This window comes from Anomalospiza imberbis, chromosome 2 (genome assembly GCF_031753505.1).
Source record: "Anomalospiza imberbis isolate Cuckoo-Finch-1a 21T00152 chromosome 2, ASM3175350v1, whole genome shotgun sequence".
In the NCBI taxonomy this organism is placed as follows: Eukaryota; Metazoa; Chordata; class Aves; order Passeriformes; family Viduidae; genus Anomalospiza; species Anomalospiza imberbis.
Window position 1 is genome coordinate 98,446,096 of NC_089682.1, and position 19,635 is coordinate 98,465,730.

General features: G+C 39.5%; 2 protein-coding genes across 8 annotated transcripts in view; both read left to right on the top strand.

Annotated features, from left to right (window-relative positions):
- Nucleotides 1–5,084, top strand: part of SCEL (sciellin) — a 138,141-nt gene extending 133,057 nt beyond the window's left edge. For all 7 annotated transcript variants that reach the window (XM_068182410.1, XM_068182412.1, XM_068182415.1 and 4 more), the window contains 3 exons: nucleotides 1,099–1,207; nucleotides 3,502–3,604; nucleotides 4,643–5,084. In XM_068182410.1, coding sequence (XP_068038511.1) covers nucleotides 1,099–1,207; nucleotides 3,502–3,604; nucleotides 4,643–4,659 — 229 coding nt within the window. In that variant the 3' untranslated portion in view covers nucleotides 4,660–5,084. The remainder of the gene's footprint in view (nucleotides 1–1,098; nucleotides 1,208–3,501; nucleotides 3,605–4,642) is intronic.
- Nucleotides 5,085–15,995: 10,911 nt separating this feature from the next.
- Nucleotides 15,996–19,635, top strand: part of SLAIN1 (SLAIN motif family member 1) — a 45,732-nt gene continuing 42,092 nt past the window's right edge. The window contains 2 exon segments of the mRNA XM_068182408.1: nucleotides 15,996–16,103; nucleotides 16,105–17,006. Coding sequence (XP_068038509.1) covers nucleotides 16,011–16,103; nucleotides 16,105–17,006 — 995 coding nt within the window. The 5' untranslated portion in view covers nucleotides 15,996–16,010.

The following is a 19,635-nucleotide window of genomic DNA, read 5'->3' on the forward strand; positions in this document are numbered from 1 at the left end:
AGCTGACATTTTAAAATATCTATAAAAACAAGAGCCAATGCCTTAAGTGACAGAGTTGGCTTTTTGATTCTGTAGGTTTCTATCTCAGGCAGCTGTATACCCTTCAAAATTTCCTTCCTTTGTGAGAATAGTAATGACCAAATTTATGTACAAGCATGGAGGAACAGGTTCACATGACAGTGCTGTTGAAAACTATCTTTTCACACCAGTAAGACATTCCCAAATATAAGCAGGATATTTGCTCAATCTGTAATAACTTACCTCATGGGGAAAAAGCAGTTAGAAGTGCCCACTATTTTCAATTCAATTTGGACAGCCCTACTACCTGGAAATACCTCATCAGAAAAACTTGTATCCTTTCCAACAAAAGGATAAGGAACTCTGGGGATGATTAAATATTAGTACAGCAGTTTGTCACTGATAGGCAAAGAGCAAGAGCCTTTGATTTTGTAATGCTAAAACAACACCAACAGTTGTATCTAGACAAAGTACAGAGCGATGTCACATAGGAGTGCAGCAAAAGCTGAGAAAACTTTAAAAAATATTATCATCATATTGTTTTAAATTTTAAAAAATATTATTGTAGGCTGTTCTATACATGAATCCGCTATAACTGCCATCAAGGTATGAGTTCTGTCTGCAGTGCAGAAAGTCAAAAAGGTTTTCAGGCACCTCTGCATCACAGAGAATTCTGTGAACCAGACTGATCAAATTATGGCAGTTTGAATTCAACTACCAGTTTACTTTTGAGATTAAAACATTAAAATCATTCCCCTCCACCTTATCCCTGTTTAGTATACATGCTCCCAGACATTCAGCAGCTTAATTGGTTGATTAGTTGATCAGAGAAGACCATTCTTTCTACCAAGGTATTTTTGCTACTTGACAATTAAGCTCAGAAATTTGCCCATCACAGGAGCACGTGCATGACACCTGTCAACTGGAATGGAGAGAATACACAAATGAAAATTTTCCATTATGGCCATTGTACAGTATACAAATGTCTTTCCCATGCAGTGTGCTAACCTTATCAGTTTTCTGCTTGAGATTTCAATGGCAGCTCTTTTTCTGACAGCTGATGTTATATTATATACACAGGAGTATAATTGGAAAAGATATATGTACATACTGCAGGAAGCCCTTGGGCATAGATGCCAAAATGATCTTAGATGCCTTGCAAATTTACTGTCATTCCACTTGCTTCAAGGTAAGAAGATTTCACCTGCTATCAAGAAATAAAATTTGATTGTAATACCTGCATTATAGTACACATATAATAAGAGATTATTTAGGCCTTAGGCCTCTCCACCTGTGAGAATAAGAAGTCTTGAGACTGGAGAAGATTAATGTAGGAAATACTAATCTCTCTGTTTCCCTCCCCTACACAATCCCTTCCTTTTTCTTCCGACCCCCCCTCTCTCCTTCTCCCTCTACTCTCCTCCTTGCTTCTTCTCCTTTGCAACCATAAACAGGATGAAGGATGCAGCTGAACGTATTCTTAGAGTACCGCACATTTATAAGCCTTCACTTCAAGTCTGATACAGTGAATTATATAAACTTACACTTCATGTTGTAAAATTTTATTCTCTTTTTTATGAAGTTTTTTAGGTCTTCTTTATTGACATCTAAAACAGTCTTATTTATTAAAAAGTAGGTAATTTTTTTCGATTTCCATTAAGAATGAAAGCACAAAAGAAATTTCTCTTTTGTTTGTAATTTCAAACCCTAGGCCTCAGCCTAAAATTCACTCTTAAACTTTTCTCAGGGTATGCCTGGCAATGCTCAGTCCCATAGTCTGTTTTCTTTCTGTCTCATTTGTCTTATTTCCGCTTGCATCTACACACAGAGTTTGTTGTTCTAACAAACAATACTCAGTAAAGTCACTGCATTAGCATAGGTCATACTTCTGCCCAGTCCTGCACAGCTTTTACTTCTGCTTCTGACAGCAGCTCTTGTCCCTATTTACTACATGAAAAGTAACACAAATCAGAATACAGCAGTAAGGTTGCACTTCACATGTATGAAGCTGCACGTGCTTTTTGTTTACTGTGGACTTTCTGAGCTCTCTGAGCACCAGAAAAACGTTTTCTTCCATGGGAACTAGTATGTAATACATCCTCAATACTATTATTGCGAGTAAATATAAGTTCTGGTCTGCTTCCATTCCTTTTAGACAGATCAACCCACGTAAAGAAGAATAGGCTTTTCATTAGGATTATTAACATGTTGGTAGTGGCTGAATAATCTGTTAAATACTTATGTTTCTTTTTAAACTATGGTTTTTTGTTACCTACTATCAAATGGGGACCTGTCTGGCCAGGAATATTCAGCTTAATTTTTGTATAACTGCAAACTTATGAAAGCATTGGCAAAAAAATTAAACAATTGATGTAGGTCTGTGGTTCATGCTTGCAGTTATGTATTTAGCTAAATAGTGCAATTTCTTATAACTAATATTCATTTAGCTCCTTACAAATACCCTGTATCCATTAGAGATTTGCACATAGCTGACAGCAGTACACCATCTTAATTTCCTTGTAAAGGTATCTACCAGAAGTACATTAATTAAATAATCCAAATTTTAGATTTTTTTTCTCTGTGTAAAAATTCTAGCTAATATTGGTGATCAGAGCTTTGAAGACATAGCCACCCTTTTGCTAATTTAAACAAAGAAATATAAAATCAGTGAAGACAACAGATTTTTTTAATAGTACCTTAATACTAATGCTGATTTTAACTTATCAGTGTATAAAATATCAAAGAAACCAGAATTTACTATTCTTTTATCAGATTAAAATAAATAATAAAATTATCTGGGTATCAAGATCCTAGTTTCTGCATCAGATTACCATGCTTCTTGATACACTCTAGACTTTCCTTGTGATCTCGGTAAGTCAGCCTCTGTGTGTATCTGTGCATTTTCATATGTGAAACATAGGCAATGCTTCTCTATCCCAAAAAAATTAGCTTTTTTGAGACATTTGTGAAAGCAGTGTCCAGATACTGCAAAAATGGGAAACATAGTTAAGATAAAGGGTCATAAAATATTCTGAAATGAGCAGGTCTAGATTCTTTAAGATCTACTCTGAATTAGATGAGAATGTGTGATCATTCTCCCTTTATTCAGTGAAGGAAAGAAAAGGATCTCAAAATGGTGATTCATCTTATTGTAGGATAAACCCCTAATCTAAAACAGAGAAAGTAAAAGTACCCTTTGGAAATGTCTGGGGAAAGGACAGGGTTGTTGAGTATTATGAGTACCTAGGCAACCAGTCAAGACACTGGTATCTGATTTTTAGATATCTAAAAGTGTCATAGTCAGATATGTAACTTCTTGTTCTCTAAAACTACTCTTTCAGAGTTCATTTTTTATATTGCAGTACTAATAACTCCAATTCTTGTCTGGAGTTGCTTGTTTCCTAAAGGAAAGCATGCTGGGTAAGAGTATTAGAGAAATGTTTCATTTTAATTTTTCTTCACTCTTTGACTTGTGTGTTGAAGTGTGAAGTATGTAGGAGACCTCTGGAAGATCTAAAAGCAGGAGACAGCATTTGGATTTACAAACAAACTGTGCACTGTGAACCCTGTTATTCCAAAGTTAAAGGTAAGGCACAAGACGTATAATACTGAAGGTGGGAAAAACCATTTTGTGAACTTCATTCAAAAGACTTCAATATATGACAACACAGCTGTTGCTTTTGATAATTTCTGTGTACTTAAACCTTTTCAAAGCATCTACTTCAGTAAATCTGGGTGCTTAGGATGATATCCAACCCCAGGTTCTAGACACAATTATCCTCTGTCTGTGAGGGAGATCTTGGTCACATTGCAAGTTCATCTCTTCAGGTCTCTCTGTAGAGTTGTATGCGTGCAATCAATAGAGACACCTAGAGGGGGGCAAAGGCACCTTGCCTTGGAAGTGAGAGCAAATAGCAAGGCCATCTGAGAGTCAGATTGTCCTAATGAAACAAATAAGCCAGGATGCAGAGGTATTTTCACCGAGTGGTGTAATTGTGACCAGTAGAGAGAAGATACAAAATCAGTGAAATCATGATGAAGATATTACATGTGATTATGATTCTTACCTTTGTGAGGAGCAAAGTGAGTAAAAAAATGTGCAAGGCAAGGACAAATGAACATTTTGTTTTATTAATTTTTCTAGAAGTTGCTAGATTTTAAGTCTTCTCACTTCATGGCAATTACTATTTCACAATACTATAAATTAGTACCTCTGTACCAAATTAAGACAAACAGAGATGTAGATGAATTACTCTGATAAGATGCTTTTCAACTGTGTAATTCTGAGATAAGATCATGTTAACTAAAATGATATTAAAATTTGTTTTCTTAAAATACTTTTGTTTTTAACTCATTGCAAAATCTGGTGGGAATGTGGAATTTTGCAAATAATCAGATTAGAAAATTAATAAGCATAATAACAGTTATAAAACTGTAGAAGGATATACCAAGGATCTCTATATTAAACACAATAAATTGGCATATCCTATTTCATCAAGTTACAAGACAGACAGACTTCAGTAGACATTCCATAAAAGAAAAAAGAAATCTGAAGTTTCCTTATAGGACACTTAGAGCATAATGTTTTGCTTGGCATCTCTGACCAATCTTTTCTCTTTTGCAGAAAAATGGATCTACTAATTTTGACATAGAAAACATATGATGAAGAAATTACTATTTTTTAGTTAACTGTATTGGCATGTTAATTCAAAACACTGGGAAATTATTAATTTTTACTGCTGGGAATTCTCTGAATGAAGTCCTACTACATGGTTATTAAATGAATTATTTTAATGAGAATTTTGATGCATTTTCATACACACATTGCAGGAAGCAAAACAAGATATTGGTCAATATATTTATCAGATCTGTAAAATCAATGATAATTTATGGAAATTTTCTGAATGCCAGGACATTCCTACATATTTGTTTTGAAGGGGCTGTATTTTCTTTTCCTGTAATATAAAGACCTGTTTGCTTAATATGGCATGAATGGGATTCTCCTCATCAAGATTAGCCATTTAGAAGTCAGTTATTCAGTTTAAAATACTGTTTTTCATGCAGAGGGAAGTGGGTTCATATTGCACCTTCAGTTCAAGGGGAGACATCAAATTCCAGAGAAAGGTTCTTCCCAAATAACTTAAATGATAAGTTTGAGACAGAACAAATGATTTTTGGAAAATGCATCTCTACTACTGCAGAAGGAATCTGGACAAAAATTGCTAGAGGGTTTTAAGAACTACCCCACTCCACTTAGTAGTTTAAGAACTACCCCACTTGCAATTCTGGTAACTATTTAATCACCATTTTTTAAGAAGGGCGCACTTAATAGTTGCCATGAAATAATGAAATACCTACATTGCATGACAGTATGTTGTTGTATTTATCTTTCCTACTTTTATTAAATTGACTATTGAAACACTTTGGATGGATTCATCTTGCCTAAATTTATACATCTACAGTGTAGATTTCTGTTTCTGAGTTACTTGATCTATTCTATTTTATATAGAGAAGCAGACATTTGTAGTAGGAAGCGATTCAATTGGTCAGATTGCAAACATCTGTTTTACTGTGACATTAACCAATGTACATCTTTACTTCCATGGTTTGCAAAGGAACCTGGAATGAACAGCTCTAGATTTCTAAACATCTACACTATGTCAGTTACACTCCTTCCTTTGAGACTACAGTGAAACTTTTTTTTTTCCTTTTGGAGAGAATATAGGTATTGAAACTGAAAGAAGAATTAATGCTTTGTTATAATATGTTGCCTAAAATAATCAATAGTTCAGTAGCTTACTGGACAGAAAAAGGTATTGACTACTAGTCTTTCTCATGAGCTGCTTCAGATTATGGTTTATTCAGAACTGATTTTTCTGCCTTACATCTCAGTTTAAATGGACTTCCGGGACATGACAGAGTTAGTGTTTGAAGGCTGCTGGACCTAGGCAAGAGCTTAAAAGCATGCAAAGTATTAAAGCTATAGGTTAATAATAGACTGGTGAGTGGCTGTCCCAGTCAAACTCTCTCTCCTTGACTGCACATTTCATAGAGGAGGCAGGAGGTATGGATGTCTGTGTAATTTAAACCACTGGGTCTGCAGCTGAGTTGTCTGGCTTAAAGGATCTTCAGACTGATTATGCAATGGAGACATGAGACAGCAAATATTTTGTTTTGTTAATGTTATGAATATCTTATGAATTAATGTCAGTAACTCTAATAAATCTTTAGTTATTGATATTTTTTTCTGGTGTGTGTCTCTTGCTGATGACATGTCCTAGTTAAACTATAATTGTTAAAGCTCTGTGCTTTACCAGTAAACAATGATTTGCACAATGGAGTTAAAAAAGTACTAGCAAAATTTTAATGTCACAAATTTGGTCCTGTTGAGAGACCAACACTTATTGCTAAAGCCCAGTTACAATGGAAGATATCAGACATTCATTTGAGCCAGCACATTAGAATCTAGGATTTCCTAGTGTTTGAGGGGGATGAGAGATTTCAGTTCACTCCCCCAGAGACCAGGAGCTCTGGATGAAAATATCTGCTACTTAAATGCTCACTGACAGAGAAGTAGCAATAAGAAATAATAAATAATAATTCTGTGCTCATTAAGTCATCCTCACTGAACAGCCCTGGTAATTTTGCCATGTGTTTTTTTTGTTATTTTTTATTATATATTGTAAGTTGGCGAAGAAGAAACACCAGGTTTGTGATTTACCATATCTGGCAGAGCAGTACTCATTAAGAGAAATCATATTAACATCTCAATACCAATGTATCAAAACTTAAATGTTTTTTGTCCCTTTTGCATATCATTAGCCTGTGGTGTTTCATTTCCCTTTGACTAATCCTTCCATGAAACAATCCAAATGAAGAGTTTGCTGGCAGCTGTTTTAATGAACGTGTTATCTTCAATAATGCATTAAATTAGACTGAAAAGCTTTATTGAGAGATGATGTACTAAATTATGTGGGGGTTTGTGATTCATCAGGCCCATTTTTTCAGTGTGTAATGGATACTTTATTTTACAAAGCTGGTGCATTGCTCTACGGGGAGGGGAATCAAGCAATCAGAGGAAAGGAGTGAAATAATGCATATAATGCATATTGATGCATTTACATATGTAGATTGCTTCAAAACTACTGATACTTACAAGAACAAGGAATGTCATAAGAACATCTTTGCTGTGTTAATATATTCTGTTGTATCCTGTGTAAGTTCCCACAGAACACTCAGGCTTAGCATCCCTTTCTATCAGTGCTTGATAGAGTGATAAACATCTGTAACACTGTCCCCTCATTCTCTTCCTCTTGAAATAAAGATCCGTGTCAGTTTGACAAGATGTACTCTCTGTTATTTCACAGAGTCTCCTAAACTAGGCTTGTAAAGAACATCAAATGGATCTCGCACTTATTCCATAGGTCACCTCTATTCCTTGGTTCTTCATATAGGGTTGTGTATAGTGTTGGGATAGCTTCAGGCAGGTGTTCAGTTTATTTACTCACAATGATAAGGTCAGAACTCTGCTACTCTGCTTGCCTTCCTTGATACTTGATGTTTTAACATAATCTCATTGTTTAGAATGAAAAGTACCCACTTTCTTGGTTGGTTTTGCTCTCTGATCATATGTGAACATTGCTCATTGTAGCTACTCTATTACACCAGGAGGTGATTTCAGCTTTCAGACTAGTTGATGCCAGACTACAAGGGAGAAATGCCTCCTTTTCTTCCTTCTACTGCACCACAACACCTCATTTTTCTTCACAGCAGCAGAGACATCCATCATTCCATAAAGACAAAGGATAAAGAGATTAAATACATAGGTAGGTTTGATGTGCCAATGTCTGAAATTGTCGACAAAAATAGCTGTTTAGCTGCTTAATTGATGCAGAACAACTGAGTTCTTAGACTGATAAGGTCCTTCTTTGACTTCAAAGGCCTCCTCTTCTGTTTTGTGCTTTGCCTGGTTTGAGCAACTCAACTCTAATATCATCAGCAAAACAAGGACTTACAAACATTCCTTGCATTTCAGAGAGAAGAATCTGCAGGTATTCTCAAATATGTTTGGTACAATCTGCTAAAATGAGACCTTCTTGAACACCTCAATAACTACCACCTTGTAAAACCATGGAGATTATGTTCTCTGAACAGAGGAACAGGGTCCAGAAAATGGGAGTGCCAAGTTCAATGTCTGTAGAGTGGCTGTCTACATTCAGATTTGGCTTGAGTAGGACAATGAGAGAATGAAATTTTGGGAAGTTTCATCTGAAGATTTTTACAAATACATCTTTATATGATAATCTCTTCTAAGGCTTAGTATTTTCTTTGCCTTTCCAGCCTTTGAGCCCTTTTGGGCAGGAACTCTCTCCAGTTTGTGCAGTATCCAGCACAGCAGTGGCCTCTGGGTGGTACTGCTGCACCTGTATGAATGACCCAAGAAAAATCCAGAGTTTACCTCCCTTTCCAAGAAAGCTGCTTGGAAATTGAATATTTTTTCATGGGGTTTTTATAACTGTGTCAGTTATAAATTGACAGCTACAGCATTGTAGGCTGTGCCAGGACTTAAAAGTGACTGGTTTGGTCCTGTTAGAATCAATATCTGAATATAATCATGCCAAAAGCACTTGTCTGAGTCTTGACATTGCTTTGCAGTCATCAGACATCTGTTTAGGAAGCTTAGACAGCAATTGTGGTCAAAACAATTGGCAGCCAACATTTTAAAACTACTTACTCAGGAAAAAAAGAAGACACAATCAATTCTGGAAAGAAAGGACAAATTTCTTCTGGCATCCAAGCCATTTCTGCAAATGTTTGAATACTAAAAGAAGGAGAAAAGGGAGAAAATGTTATGAAAAAGATTAAAGCATTATGCAAATAAGTAAATTAAAGAATTTTAATAGTTTTAGTGTTGTAAATAATGGTGCCATTGAATTTAATAGTCAACCTTGACTGTAAGATGAATATTGCAGTAAAGATTGGTCTGTCTTCATATCTTCTGGTTCCTCCAGGGAGTCTCCACCTACGGAACTTTGAATTATATTATCCCTGTATGTAGTTCAAATCTTGGAATTAAGAATGAGAATCCAGCTAACCGTATTTGTAGCACTGTAATTTCGAACAGCCAAATACCTAAACAATATTTGGGAAATCTACAGAAATATGTGACTGATGATGCATTTGAACCCTGTTTTTACCTGTTTTCACGATTGAGGATGCATTTGAGCATTGACTTTATCAGTTTGCCCAAGTGACATATATGAAAGTAACAGAAAAGCCTTTTGAACAAAACACCAGTTTTCTCACAGCAAAATTCTGTCTGGGAGCAAGCATAGCAGTTCTGACATGACTGACATCTGTGGAAAGCTGAAGGACGAAAGCCAGGAAGCAGCAATGTTTTTTTCTGCCTCTTCGACTCTAGTGAGAAACATCCCAGATACTGAGTCAGAGGAGGGCACATGATTTGAGAATTGTGGTTTCTGGGTTTTAATTTGGAGATAACCTGGACTATTTGAAAACTCCCCTGCCTTCTAATTCAGAATCAGAATCTCTTCAGTAGAAACACAAATGAAACAGGGAGTGAAGATAGCCAGGACTTTGCCTCTCATAATGAAATTGGAGCAAACACAAAGAAAAGATCTAGCTAAGAAGAATACACTCCTTTAGTAATACCACAATTCATACACCCTTCATCAATCCAGTGAACTTACTCATGGAATACTTCTGCTGTACTGCATTTCTTCTATTTCCAGATTGTCCCAGAAAGGACTGATTTTAGACCAGCTCTCCCCCAGCCCTGGAAGTGTGTCCAGCACTGATTGCACATCTCCATGATGGACAAAAGGGATCCAGAGGGAGTAAGATTGATAGATCCATCACCACCTGTGATAGATCCATCACTACCCAGACCCAGGAGTTCTGGCATGGCAGGAGGAAGGGCAAGGGGTTTTATGTCAGTCTAGTGATGCTGCAGCAAAGATCTCAAGTACTCTGCAAGTTATACAATTTATGGAACAGTGGGTCCAGAAAAAAAGTTTGGGTGCAAGTTTTCTAACTGTACCTAAATTACCCTCTTGGTATTTCTGTCATTTTATTGTATCTTTTGTGATTCAGTGGGTTACAGATAGTGCAAGGACAAGTTTTTACATGCAAGCTTTTACACACTATTTTCACTGGCTTTTTTTCTATCCCATCTGACAGAAAAAAATAAATGATAAATTACATGGGCTTTTCAGGATAGTCAGCAAAGATTCTTTCTTGACCTAACTGAACTTGGATGAAAGTTCAGGTACTTATTTTTTTCAACCATTCCCTATCTGAAAAGCTAACACACCCACTTTGACACAAGAAAGGCCTTTCAAGCAACTGCAAATTTTCCATACTCTTTTGACATGGTGCCACTCAGATATGCCTTCTCAAACACAATTACTGCTGGACTGAGGGTTTTTTATATTATTTTTAATTTTTTTCTACATACATCACATAACCAATGCTAAGCACATTGCTGTTTATTTTTTTAAGATGTTAACTTCTAAACCACTTTGCAGCATCATAAAGTCTTGAGTCTGTTGGCCTACACTTACTAACATTTTGCAAACTGTAAAAATCACTTATGTATCCACATGATGGACTTGCTAACATGGATAGTAATTTTTTTCTGATTTTTTGCAAAGTTGATGAATTTCTTTAATCTCTTTCCCCAGCTATATGCAAATAGACAAAAAGTAAAGATGACAGAAAATTAATAAAAAGAAAAAAAATCATATCCAGGATTAGATGATTCCGTATGATGATGTTATCAGGCAATAAGGCATTTTTCCTGAATCAACTGCCACTGTTCCCTGAAGATAAGTCAAGCTGAAATCTGGAGTCCTGGCAGAAGGTGTGTCATGGATTTTTACCTTCCTGAAGAGAAGCTATATTTCTGTCATTATGATCTTCACACTCAAACAGTGTTTCAAAAGCTTCACTTTTAGATTATCCGCTCATTTATTAACAACCTTGAACACAACATCTCCCCCTCAACCTTCTCTTTCTTATTCATCAGTAGTAAACCAAATTATACTTTCCAATATACTTGTATACTGGAGACAATGTAAATATTCAAACTTCTTTGAAAGTCTAATTAGTCTTTGTTATCGATGAAGATCATTAGAAAGAAACCCATCCTGATTTGCAAGATTCAGCCTGATGCTTTCAGTTTATAATATACAGAAGGGATGGAAGGGAGGGGGGTCTGAAGCATTTGAAAGTTTACAGAGTGATTTGATAACAATCAAATAACAACCCCTTGAACAAGAGCTGTCATGGATAATTCTGTCTAGGTGGATCTACAAACTAGCAGACCCAAAGTTTAATTCACAGACAGTATCTTTGGATGCCATAAGCACTGGAGCAATTTGAGCTCACTTAAATGATGCGATTTTGGATTTGTTCTTATAGTAAATCCATTCTAATGGTGATTAAAATGTACTTCAATTTAATATTGATTAAATTAGGAAAAAGCCTGGAGGAACCATGGTAGTTCAGAGAAGGAAACAGTATAAAAAAAGAGAAAGTCAATTAGCATGAAATTAGCAACAGCTAGGAAGTCAAAATGTTTGCAAGAGACACTGAGAATGAGGAATCCATGCTGTGACTTTAGGATAAAGTGTTTAATTGCTCAAATAATGCAGAGTAAATGTACAAATTTAACAATAACAAATTGCTGGGTCTAGGTAGTATCCATGTAAAACCTCCATGGCAGCTCAAGTGGGACATTGTTGAGCTTCTCACAAACATTTACCCTACTGTTCAAAGCAGGCTTGGTGCCAAATAAACTGGAAGCATTAGCTGGGACATCAGCCTTGAAAAAACCACGAAAACTGCTCTGGGGAACTACATTTCATTTAGTCTTATTTTTTTAGCAAGCCAATTTGTACAAATTGGAATAAATGACAGCATACAGAAGCTATGGATATGTATGATATATTAGAGGAGATTCTGTACAGATTTTTTAAAGCAGAGCATGCTCATGAATATATGAGTGTTTCTGAAGAAGCCAATATGCTTTTGGTTAAGCTGATTTCTTCAACTGAGAACATTTGGCTGTATGAGAAAACAAGAAGTGAGAATAGAAAGAAAACAATGGGTTAGAAAATTCCGTTCATTATGGAGTGAGACAGGAAACAATGGGAGGTTTGGCCTGACTTCTGTGGGGATAAGGCTATATAAATTAGAGCTTGTCAGCTGGGAAGAGAAGTATCTAAATTTTATATAGTCATGAATGACAAAGAGAAGCTGAATAGAGAATGATTAATCATTCTGTCTTTCTCAGAAAACCAGAACTAAGGGGCACCCAATCAAATTACTAAGCAGCAGATTTAAAGTAGATAATAAGAAGTAGTTTTTCTAACAATACATTATTAAATTGCAGCTCTAATTGCCACAGGGGGTTGTAGAGCCCTAATGTTTAAATGGCTTAAAAATGGGTCTCAGCAAATGGAATATTATTGCACATTGGATGCTATCAAAATTAAATGATCCAGATGTCCTGATTCAATGACTTCTGAAAGAGGGAAAATATCCCTCAATATTTTTCTTGTTTCTGAGATATTTTCCTTACAAAGCTACTATCAGCCCTTGCTAAAGGCAGAATACTGGATAGGATGGACTTCTGCTGGCATGATAGTGGCTCTATTTTTATAAAACTACTTTCACAGTAATTTTTCAGACTGGAACTGAACTTTTAAATAATCTCACGCGACTTGGAGTTTGCTGTCCATGCTCTGACCTTATTGTCACACATCTTTTGTATAGCCCAGACTGGATTACAGCAATTAATTCTTTACTGGCTTGCCTGAAAGGCAGATCCAGCCTGCAGCTATTGCAGCATAAAGCAACAAGCTTATTACTAGAAAAGAGCAGATGGGATTTGTGGACTTCCTGCTTCTTTGTTCTCTGCATCGACAGCCTATTAGTAACTACACTGATTCAGAAATTCCTACCATAGGATACTGTGTAAGTAGCATTCTATAGCAGATTTCTACTGATTTAGGGCATACAATTTCTCAAGTCCAGGAGTAACAGGTTTCACGGGCACATTAGGATATTTGGGGTTGGTGTTAGACACATTTTATCAATGCCTTAAAAAAAGAATGGAAACATCAAGCCTTTAGTGGGGTTTGTAAAGTGCTGATAAAGTTCTGGGTTTATCAAACTCATCATCTATTGCTGGCATACTGAATGGAACTCATTAACAATTTATTAGTAATATCAATATTGGGAGGAGAGTAATTTATGTTTAAAAACCCAAACAATTAGGTTAACTATTTCAATGACTAAGATGTTCAAATCATCTTTGCAGTATTCAAACTGATCAACCTGAAAACCATGGGACAGTGTATTTATCAACATACATTTTATCTGCCAGCACCTCTGTGTGAAGCTGTGTTATTAGTGGAATTATGTGTTAGTGAAATTACAAGTACACTTAAAATAGAGCAACAAATACAACACGGTGAAATGCCTTTTTACCCTTTACTAAATCAACTTGTACAGGAAATGCCTGAAAAAGACAGTCTCTCACACTGACTGTGAGTATAGCAGCTGAAATATGCACAACTTCAAGCTGCTTTCTACCCATACTACTGGGTATCTCACGTCAGAAGTCCCAGTCAAGGAGGAGACAAGCTCTGGACCATTTTCTTGGTGATATAATGTCTATGATCAATGCATCTGTCTGGAAAAGATGTATTTGTACCCATGCTAGGGCATGACGCTGAGTCCTAAGCTTTTTCTCTTTGGCAACTGAGTTCTGAAATGAATGCCTGCAAGCAACATTTGTGTAGGTGGCACAAACAGTAGAGGGTATTTGAAAATTGTCAACTGTTTGTACTCATAACTGAGGACAAGCATTCCCATGGTGACTCTTAAGATCCTGAACTATGATGCTACATGCTCTACCCTGTCTTCAAATGTGTCTCTTGATGTATCTCCAAACAGCTCCAAATTGGTGTCTGCATCAAGATATTTTTAGTGATGCAATAGCCAGACCACACCATCATGTTCCTGTTCTGATAACTGAAAATTTCAGATACCCATTTACTGGGTTTTTTTTTTGCTGGTCCTTGGTTCAAGACTAAAAGACTTTGCATCCTTGGTTCAAATTTAAAAAAAAAAATCCTCCCTTTTGAATCTCTTTTGAGTATTTCACAGAACCATCAAAGTCGGAGGACACTTCAAGATCATCTAGTCCAACCATCAACCTGGCACCACTATAATCACCCCTGAACCATATCCCCAAATGCCACATCCAGACACCTCTTGAATGCTTCCAGAGACAGTGGTTCCACCACCCACATGGGCAACTTATTGCAATGCCTAACTATTCTTTCAGTGAAAAAAATGTTATGATATATAACTGCACCTCTACTGCCTCATTGCATCCTCCAGCACTGATATTATAATAAACTTCTTGGCTTTTTTTTCATTGTAAACTAGTGATGTATAATAAACTCAATATTACATATGCTGCCAATTCATCTTTTTATATAATTTTGCAATCTTACTGGATTAACAATGCACTTCTAAGAATTAAGGCTAGTACTATTATTAGTGATAACAAACTGAGAGATACATATTTTGCCTGGGACTAAACATGTAGAAGCTCAATTCTCCTTTTCCTTGTGGGAATAAAGATTACAGCTATCTGTAGTAGTGAAAACTGGATTCTGTTACTCATTCTAATAAAACATGGCAGAATTGGAGCCAGATGGTTTTTTATATTCTCAACATTTTCTCCCTTCTTTCTTCTAAAGGGACAGAGAAGACACAAGTTTTGGGTTAAATGCTATCTGGTTGCACAGTAGTACACTGGGAGCTGTATTTACTCTCTTTCTCTTTACTCTGATAGAAGTTATATCATCTGGAAGTCAATGCTTTGTGCTCCACTCTAGCTTCCTTTCTAGTCATTCTTACAGGACTGGTTGTTATTATCTATACTGCAAGAGTGCTTGAAAGACTGACAAAAAATAGTGGTGTTGTCCTGTGCACATGTAGAAGAAAGTTTCCAGATTATAAACAAAAGAGACAAAATTGTGACGAGCTGGATGATTTCAAAGTTGACTTATGCCCTGAACAGCGAGTCAGTGTCTGTTCCTCCTCATACCAGAAACCTGAGACAGCAACAAAGCGAGGTGAAGGCAACAGTGCCTGACAGTTCTACTGCTCTGCCCAAAGCTGATGTTCAAGAACTGGATAGTGACTGAGCAATAACTATTTTTAGTGGGTAGCTGAGCAATTTACAACCCTTAGACTCACAGAATCATTTAGGCTGGTAAAGACATCAAAGATCACTGAGTCTGTTAACCCAGCACTGCGAACTCCTCGCTAAACCATTTGCCACATCTACACATCTTTTAAATACTTGCAGGATGGTGACTCAACCACTTCACTGGGCACTCTGTTCTAATGCTTGATGACACTTTTGGTGAAGAATTATTTTATAATATCTAATCTAAACCTGCCCTGACTTCATGAGATTTATTCCTGATTTCGTATCAGAGCTGTAGGAGACTTAGGACTGTCACTTAGAAGGTTGTCCCCTAAAGCTGTAGCCAGAAGAAATGAATTGAATGAGGATTGCGTGATGCCTGAGCTGCTTTGGGCAACACTGAATCTCTGCTCACCTCCTAGGTAACACAAGGGACACAAGCAATGGCTTCTAACAGTGCTAGGCAATGAAAGAAAACGCAAAACCACTACCGTAAGTGAACATTACTCATCCCTCTCTCAAAGATTTGCAAGCTACAAGCCCACCTATGTATCTGGATTGTGTTAAGAAAGACATTTCAATACGAGGGCATCTTTCACCTCAGGAGCTCTCCTATACGTAACCAAATATATAGTTACGTAGTTCTCAGCAATGCTCGGTTCAGTCTTTGCTTTACCACCAACGCAACTTCAAACACGCGTCGCTTTCCTCGCTTTGCGCCAAAACTCCCAGAATCAGCATGTTTCAAACCTACAAACGGCGGCTTTTGGCTGAATTAGCTCCTTTCAAGCCCAACAAAGCCTCTATTTGTGATTCCCATTCCCCTCACACTCTCAATCTGCATAATTACAACCCTGACACCACCAGGCTCTAATTACACGGCTCACGAGAGGCGCGGCGCCCTGGGCCGCATCCAGCCCGCGGGCGAGGCGGGGCGAGACGCGGTGCAGGGGGGAAGGCACTATTCTTTAAACAGCCGGGGCTCCCCTCGGAGGTGCTCCGTGCCCCCCTTCCGCGGGGCTGGATGGCGGGGGCGCCGGGCGGCTCTTTGTTCCTGCCGAGTGCGTGTGCGCGGCGCTCGGGCTGCCGGAGTGGGAGGGGATCCCGCCCGCGCCGCCGTTAGCGGGAGGCGCAGGAGCGGCGGAGCGGGGTCGGCCGGGCAGCGCAGGGCCGGACCCCGGCGCTGCGAGCGGCGCTCCCCGGCGCTCCCGCCTCCCCCGGGGGCCGGGCGCTGCCCTCCGGCGGCGCGGCGGAGCAGGTGCCGGCGGCGGCAGCGGGCCGGCGGGATGGAGGCTGCCTTGCTGAAGCCGGCGATGATGGCGGAGGTGAAGGGGAGCGGCGCCGGCTCTGCCGTCAGCGCCGAGCTGGAGGTGAAGAAGCTTCAGGAGCTGGTGCGGAAGCTGGAGAAGCAGAACGAGCAGCTCCGGAGCCGCGCCGCCGCCGCCGCGGTGGCCACCGGCCCGCCCAGCCCGCACCTGCTGCTGGCCCCGCCGCCGGCCCCGGGCGGGCTGCGCCCCGCCAGCCCCCCCGCCGCGGGCCCGCCGTGCGTGCCCAGCCCGGTGCCCACCCTGCTGTGCCCGCCGGAGCCCCTCGCCTACTTCAAGCCCTCGCCTGGGCCGCCGGCCGCTGGCGCCGGGCAAGAAGGCGGCGGCGGTACGGGGGCGGCGGCCACGGTGCTGGACGAGGTCGCCGTGCTGGAGCTGGAGGACGGCTGCGGAGAGGACGAGGATACATGGTACATGCGGCTCGGCCCTGCCCTGCTCCCCGGCCCGGCTGTGCTCGCCGGCCGGGCCTCCTGCAGCGGTCTCCCGGCTCTGATTAGCATTAGCCCCCAAATCCACTTGCTCTCCCCTCTTACGCTGAAATCTGCTCTTTTTTTTTTCCTCCTCTCCATCCCCCCTCCAAACCGTGCTGCCCTTCCGTGGGACGGGCCCCGTGTACGGGACGCGGCTTAGGTCGGAGCTTCACCGCCCCGCTCGCCCGCGGCGTCGCGCCCTCCGTGGGGAGCAGAGCTCGTTTTGCACCCCGAGGAATATCGTTCCGATCTCAGCCTAGTTTCAGCCCCGTGTTTACATAAGGAATTAAAAATAGCGGAATTTCGTTCCGGGAAAGCCTTGATCTGAGCAGCGCTGCCTCCTCATCCTAAAACCTCTGCCAAATTGTCTCCCATCTTCAGGGATTTGGGAGGGCTTTTGTCTTCTAGACGTTGATCTAAATTGTGTCTTACACGCCCATGTAGCTCCAAAAGGCACGGCAGGGTGCTAGTAAATGGAATAAATCGGAAATGAATAGCGAATGGATAGAGCAAAAAATGAAATCGACCTGGACTTGTTAACCTGTGTAACCTGGAATGGTTACGCTCCCGTAAAAAGAAACAGAAGGGGAGACGGCAAGGTAGAGATATAAGTAAAGATATCAGTAAAGCTAGTGCCTCAAAACCTGTTTCAGCAGCGTGGGCGGACATCGCAGTGGCAGTGCTGGAATACTGTCTTGACTCTGTAACCATGTGGAACGTCATTGATACTCAGTTTGTTTTCAAGTGTCAATAGCAATATATAAATCACCTTTATTTAAATAAGTTTTAGAGTATCTGTCTGAGCTTCCATGTAGCTCTCCTTTTCATGAGGTTAGTTTTTGAATCGAGCTATAAGTTAATGTCAGATGAGAATAAACTGTAGGTAAGGAAGCTGAGATATATCCGAATATCCTTAATTTTGGTCGAAGATAAAATGTTCAGAAATTAATCTAAATGTAAGAAATGTTTCTGATTGTTGTTCATGGTACACAATACCGTGTTTCTGAAAATGGATTTTAAGAATCATGTACAAATTGTGTGGAATTTTTTGTCAGTGTTGCTTCAATGTGCGTGTAGTTGGTTTGTACAGGGCTGGTTTGGGCTTGTCAGTCCAGACTTAAATCAGATTTTATATTGATTCTAACTTTTAGCTTTCCAAGCATTAAGGAATATCAAATTTGTTTGATGTCTTTTTAAACAAAATGTTTTCCTTGCTTACATTTTAAGGTGGTTGTCAGTCATTGTTGCATTATGTGCCATAGTGAAATTTCCAATTTGATTTCCTCCCTGTGAGCAATCCTAGATTTGGGTGCCAGAACTTACCTTTATGTCACATATGTATGTATGTGTCCACAGGCAGAATTTCATGACAGGGATTTATTAACAAATCTATTGCACTAGGAGTGAGTTGTTGTTGAATGTTTTTAGTTGAAGGATAAATCTGTCATTGTGTATGAAAGGTCAGGCATGTGATGCCAGTTGCTTGGGGCTTTTTTGTAATCTCAGTCTTTAAAGCAAACTGCTACCTGGAAAGCCAAAGTCTTCAGTGCCTATCCTAGTTCTTGATTAGTAATTTTAGGCCTTAAGTACCTTTGGGGTTTTGTGTTTTGCTTGCGTTTTGTTTTGTTCTTTATTTTTGACTGCAGTTACAAAAAACCCCAAAACCAACCAACCTTGTCAGACTACTTTGTAGTGTTCAGCTTTTTACAGGAAGGTCTGATCATCAGTCAGATGTTCAGCTTTTGAAGCACTTCTGCAGGTTAACAGGAAACCTGAAAGCTTTGCTTTGCTTTTTGGTTTTCTCAGTGTCATTTTTTAAACGTGTGGTCAGGCACTGCAGGAAGTCTGGGGAAATGAGTGCTCTCCTCCGAGCAATTCAATAGTTGATCTCTGCTGGGATTGCTGAGAGATAGCAATCGCAGTGGGGATATTTGTTTCTTGTGAACTGGATAGACAGTGCTGATTGACTTCAAAGGCAAAGAACTCCATGGAGCAGACACTGGAGAAGGGGTGCTCTGCTGGGTCTTGGGTAGCTCTTGAGCCAAAACTGTGAAGGTGAAAGGCTGCTGCTACCTGTTAGTGACCCCTTGAGGGGCAAAATCCTGTTTAGTTTTTAGTCTTGCCTTTCACTCCCCCTTTGTGCAGGCCAGATCCTTTTAAAGAGTGTCGGGTGTTCTTCTGGTGCCTTGAGAATCTGGCTCTGGGTGTCCCTAGCCTCATGTCTCGGAGGTGGTCGGGCCAGGGAGCTGCGAGTCAGAGTCTTGTCCAGCAGACAAGAATAATTTGCTCCCTGGAAGATAAGCACTCTCCCAGGTGAGTTGGCATCTGCTGTGCCTGCTAATCTGCCAGGGTGACAGCAGCAACCTAGATCTCAGCCTCAAGAATTCTCCCATGAAATCTGCTTTGAAACCTGGTTTCCTAATGTGCAACTGATCAGTTGCCAACTCTTGTCTGAGAATAATGCACATACGCTACCTTTTTTTTGCATATGTGCTTTTTTTTTCCTTTTCTCCTGGTGTTGAATGTTGAAAATAGATTTTCAGTGTTTCTCTTCAAATGGTTTTTAATC